The 5,000-nt window shown below is 46.0% G+C and overlaps 1 protein-coding gene across 2 annotated transcripts in view; it reads left to right on the top strand.

Moving 5' to 3' along the window:
• Positions 1–5,000, top strand: part of LOC143140166 (glutamate receptor ionotropic, kainate 5) — a 42,069-nt gene that overhangs the window by 29,650 nt on the left and 7,419 nt on the right. For both annotated transcript variants that reach the window (XM_076300987.1, XM_076300986.1), the window contains exons 12-16: positions 36–149; positions 913–1,022; positions 1,552–1,725; positions 3,056–3,221; positions 4,839–5,000. The exon at positions 4,839–5,000 is cut by the window's right edge and continues 64 nt beyond it. In XM_076300987.1, the coding sequence (XP_076157102.1) occupies positions 36–149; positions 913–1,022; positions 1,552–1,725; positions 3,056–3,221; positions 4,839–5,000 (726 nt within the window). The remainder of the gene's footprint in view (positions 1–35; positions 150–912; positions 1,023–1,551; positions 1,726–3,055; positions 3,222–4,838) is intronic.

Here is a 5,000-nt window from a genome sequence, read left to right as displayed (position 1 = left end):
CTCTCCCTCTCTCTATTTTTCTCTCACACGAACAGAAAGCAGACCTGGCAGTGGCGGGTTTCACCATCACCTCTGAGAGAGAGAAGGTCATCGATTTCTCCAAGCCTTTCATGTCTCTGGGCATCAGCATCCTCTACCGCGTTCACATTGTAAGAAAAACCACATCTGAGTATTTGCCTCCTTTTCTCTTCTCTCTCTCTCTCTCTCTCTCTCTCTCTCTCTCTCTCTCTCTCCTCTCCTCCTCTTCTGCAGTCAGAGGTGCTAACCCAAAAACGAGCACTTTTGACCAAGGGCAGGAACTCCGAAAGAAATCTCAGTCAAAGCAGAAACACCAGCAGCGAAGCAACACTAGCTTCAGTAGACCTTAAAGCCCTGCTAGGAAAAAGACCTCGTTTTTTTAACTCACCGAGCTTAACTCTGCCTTGACAAAGAGAATGAACAATGGCAGGGCTTTTGGCTGAAGCTGGAGAAGAATCCTTTCAAGAGTACAAAATGGAACCTTTAAGAGGTCCGATTAGAACCTTTTCATTATTAGAAATGTTTGGTTTGGTTCTCTTGTGAGAAGGAACTGTCCTTTGAGCTCCTGTTTTCCCTCATGGCGTCTAAATCCAACCCCAGGTTTTCTGCAGCAAACTCTCTAACCCACCGCAAGACAAACAACCTCGAAACACCTTTGCAGAGCCCCCGAGGGCATAAACCACCAGGAATAAAGCAAGGAGGTGCTAAATAATTGCTCAGGATGAGTCATTTCACTATGAGCAAAGAGCATGACTTAGCTTGCATCATCTATGAATGAACTCATAGGTGGAAAGCCTTTCATCTCCCACCTGTTGGTGCCCTGTGGGATGGCTGATGCTGATGGATTGGAATGGTCAGATGATGAGTGAGTTGTTTGTTGATGTGTTTTTGCAGGGGCGTAAGCCGGGCTACTTCTCGTTCCTGGACCCCTTCTCGCCGGCCGTGTGGCTCTTCATGCTCCTGGCATACCTGGCCGTCAGCTGCGTGCTCTTCCTGGCTGCCAGGTACGACTGCGCCCCCTGCTGGGGGCACCCACTGGCACACACACACACACACACACACACACACACACGCACGCACCGCTGCATATCTTACATCAATTTACTCACGAGGCCAGTTTCCAACATATAAATACTGTGGGCTAGTACTGTTTAACTTACTGTTTGACTAAGTAATGCTATTAATATCACATGCTTTTGCGTGGATGTAGCACTCTGAAATAAGGTAGAAAGATAATCACACATTAATTCTTCATTCATCATCAACACTTAATTCTTCATTCATCATCAACACTTACTCCATGCAGATATGAGGTTCGACTTTTAGACTAAAAGATTATTGAATATTTTATGTATGTATATACAGTATATTTACTCAAATATGAGTGTAGATGCTTTTTTATCAGTTAAAAACCTGTGCCAGGGGCTGGTCTCGGTATTCACACTGTGTTCTCTCTCTTTCTCTTTCCCTCTTCCTCTCACTCCCTCTCTCTTACTCTCTCTCTCTCTCTCTCTCTCCCCCTCTCTCTGTCAGACTAAGTCCGTATGAGTGGTACAACCCGCACCCGTGCGTGCGGGATCGCAGGGACCTCCTGGAGAACCAGTACACCCTGGGCAACAGCCTGTGGTTCCCTGTGGGCGGCTTCATGCAGCAGGGCTCAGAGATCATGCCCCGAGCCCTCTCCACGCGCTGTGTCAGCGGGGTCTGGTGAGTCTCTTGTGTGTGTGTCTGTGTGTGTGTGTGTGTGTGTGTGTGTGTGTGTATGTGTATTTGTTTTTGTGTGTTCATGTTTTGCAGATGGGGTTTGGTTTGTGTCTATGTTTATACATATGCATGCTTGTTTGTTAGAGTTCATGCCTCAAGCCCCTGGTACAGCAGGGTCGGTGTTTGTGTGTGTGTGTGTGTGTGTGTGTGTGTGTGTGTGTGTGTGTGTGTGTGTGTGTGTGTGTGTGTGTGTGTGTGTGTGTGTGTGTGTTTGTCAATTTATGTATGTGTGCTTGTTTTTCAGAGATCATGCCTCAAGCCCCCGTACAGCGGGGTCTTGTGCATGCCCTGCATGTGTATGTTGGTGTATGTGAATTAGGGTTTTGGCTGGTTGGTTATATATGGCTGTGTTTTATATATGTTGGTTATATATTTATATATGACTGCTTGTTTCTGAGAAATCATGCCACTAGCCATTGCACCAGAATCTGGTGTATGTGTGTGTATGTCTGTCTGTTTGTGTGTGTGTGTGTGTGTGTGTGTGTGTGTGTGTGTGTGTGTGTGTGTGTGTGTGTGTGTGTCTGGTTGTTTTTTAGAGATCATGCCTCAAGCCCCCGTACAACGGGGTTTGTGCACGCCCCACGTGTGTGTGTGTGTGTGTGTGTGTATGTGTGTGTGTATGTCAGTTTTTCTGTGTGTGTGTGTGTGTGTGGGTGTGTGTATTTGAGTGTACTGTAGTATGAGCACACACACATCACTGTGTGAGCTTGAGTGTTCACCATCTTGTCCTCAGGCTGATTTGCACTCTGCATTATCACAATGTATCTGCTCTCCTCCATCTGTGCTGTGTTCGTTGCACACTGAGCGAGGTCCAAGCTATGTGCCATAAGTGGAGTTTAATACAAGTGTTTTTGCACAGGCTGTGGATAGTCATCTGGTAATCTCCCTGTGTTGCTGCCTCTTATGGCTACATTATCTAACCCCAAAAGCTTTCCACTGTGAGTCATCTAGTGATGTTAAGTGTATAATGGGTTTGTATGCTGTACTGCATGTGTTAAGTGTGATGACGGGATATTAGTGTTAAGTGTATTGTGGGTATATTTGCATAGCACCTAGAATGTTCAGTGCAAGCTGTTTGTGGTTGTATGTTAAACAGAAAGGGTTTTTGTAGCTACAGACGACATATTAAGTGCAGGATAATGTTTGTTCTCTCTCTCTCCATCTGTTTCTCTCTCTCGCTCACTCTTTCTCTCTCTCACCCTCACCCTCATTTTCACTGTGTGTGTGTGTGTGTGTGTGTGTGTGTGTGTGTGTGTGTGTGTGGTGGTCACAGGTGGGCGTTCACGCTCATCATCATCTCCTCGTACACGGCCAACCTTGCAGCGTTTCTGACGGTCCAGAGGATGGAGGTGCCCATCGAGTCTGCTGATGACCTGGCTGACCAGACCAACATCCAGTACGGCACCATCCAGGGCGGGAGCACCATGACTTTCTTTATGGTACGAGCAATCTGAATATATGTAGACTGTGTGTGTGTGTGTGTGTGTGTGTGTGTGTGTGTGTGTGTGTGTGTGTGTGTGTGTGTGTGTGTGTGTGTGTGTGTGTGTGTGTGTGTGTGTGTGTGTGTGTGTGTGTGTGTGTGTGTGGGTGGGTGTGTGGGTGGGTGTGTGGGTGGGTGTGTGGGTGGGAGGGTGTGTGTGTGTGTGGGTGGGGGGGAGGGTGTGTGAAAGAGAGATAGAGACAGTGTGTGTTTTATGGCTCACAGGCCTGTCGAAAAGAAAATCAAAACAGCTGGCAAATTGTTTCCCTCTATCAGTTCTTAAAGGCAGCCTTGCTGTTGCGCAGGCTATGTTTGCTGTACTCATGAGTATCAAAACTAAAATCCACCTCAGGAATCCCTTTTGTGAGAAATGCATTTGGTGGGTTCAAATAAAGAATTCAAATGAGTGTGTGTGTGTGTGTGTGTGTGTGAGTGTGTGAGTGTGTGTGTGTGTGTGTGTGCGTGCGTGCGTGTGTGTGTGTGTGCATATTTCTATAGGTCTGTGTGTTTGTATGCCCAACCGGTGTCTGTGTGAGAGAGAACCACTTGTTGTTTTATGAATTGAATTATGAATAGATGATGAATATTTATGTAAATGTGTGTATGTAGGTGTTAGAGGAAGATCGGCAGAGAGGGAGAGAGGAAGGCAGAGAAAGAGAGAGAGAAAGTCAGAGAGACTCTTTTTTGTATTGACCTTATCTGTTATTTCTGTAGATTTTAATACTTACATTCTTAGAAAGCCCGAGTATGATTTTGTAGTTATCTCGATCCATTTTTATTTAGTTCATCTCATATTCATTTTATGTTCATATAGCCTATAGAAAATGTATAAAAATAATTAAATGAATTATTATCGCTAGATGTGTCACACTAGGAAGATGTGTCTTTGTATGACTGTTTCTTCTGATCATTTGCATAGTGTGTGTATGTGTGTGTATGTGAGTGCATAATGAATGTCTGTGCATGTGTGTGTGTGTGTGTGTGTGTGTATTGCGCAGCTGTCCTCCTTGATGAGAGTCTGACGACGGGCACTCGTTAATGCATCAGTCCTCTCTGCCCACACCCCCTGTTCTATTTTGAGCGGCTGAGTTGACTTAGCCTCCCACTTGAATGGTGTTCCAGCTGATTAAGGGGGCTTTTTTCGTAAGACCAGAGGAGGCTCTTCGGAGCCAGCTGAGTCATTCTCTGTGTTTCATTCATTTAATTTAATCTCTTTTTCTCTCTCTCCCCCCTTTCTTTTTGCCCTTATTCTACCCCTCTCTCTCCTCCTAATATCATGTTGGCACACTCCCTTTCTCTGTCTGTGGCATACATTCAAATAATACACACTATTTTACTCACACACACACACACACACACACACAACCTCTCTCTCTCTCTCTTTCTCTCTCTCTCTCTCTCTCTCTCTCTCTTACACACACACACACACACAAATACACACTTGGTTGAATATATTCCCTCGTCGACACTTTTCCCATTCTCTCACTATCCCTTCACCTCTCTCTCTTTCTCTCCCTCCCTTTATCTCTCTCTCTTTCTCTCTCTCTCTCTCCCTCTCTCTCACAAACACATGCAGAACTCGCGCTACCAGACGTACCAGCGCATGTGGAACTACATGCACTCCAAGCAGCCTAGCGTGTTTGTGAAGAGCACGGAGGAGGGCATCGCCCGCGTGGTCAACTCCAAGTACGCCTTCCTGCTGGAGAGCACCATGAACGAGTACCACCGCCGCCTCAAC

The sequence above is a fragment of the Alosa pseudoharengus genome, unplaced genomic scaffold (assembly GCF_046254945.1).
Source record: "Alosa pseudoharengus isolate Yale_2024_CS ecotype anadromous, Long Island Sound unplaced genomic scaffold, YU_APseudo_1.1 YU_APseudo_1.1_scf_23, whole genome shotgun sequence".
Classification (NCBI taxonomy): Eukaryota; Metazoa; Chordata; class Actinopteri; order Clupeiformes; family Clupeidae; genus Alosa; species Alosa pseudoharengus.
This window is presented reverse-complemented; position numbering and strand designations above follow the sequence as displayed.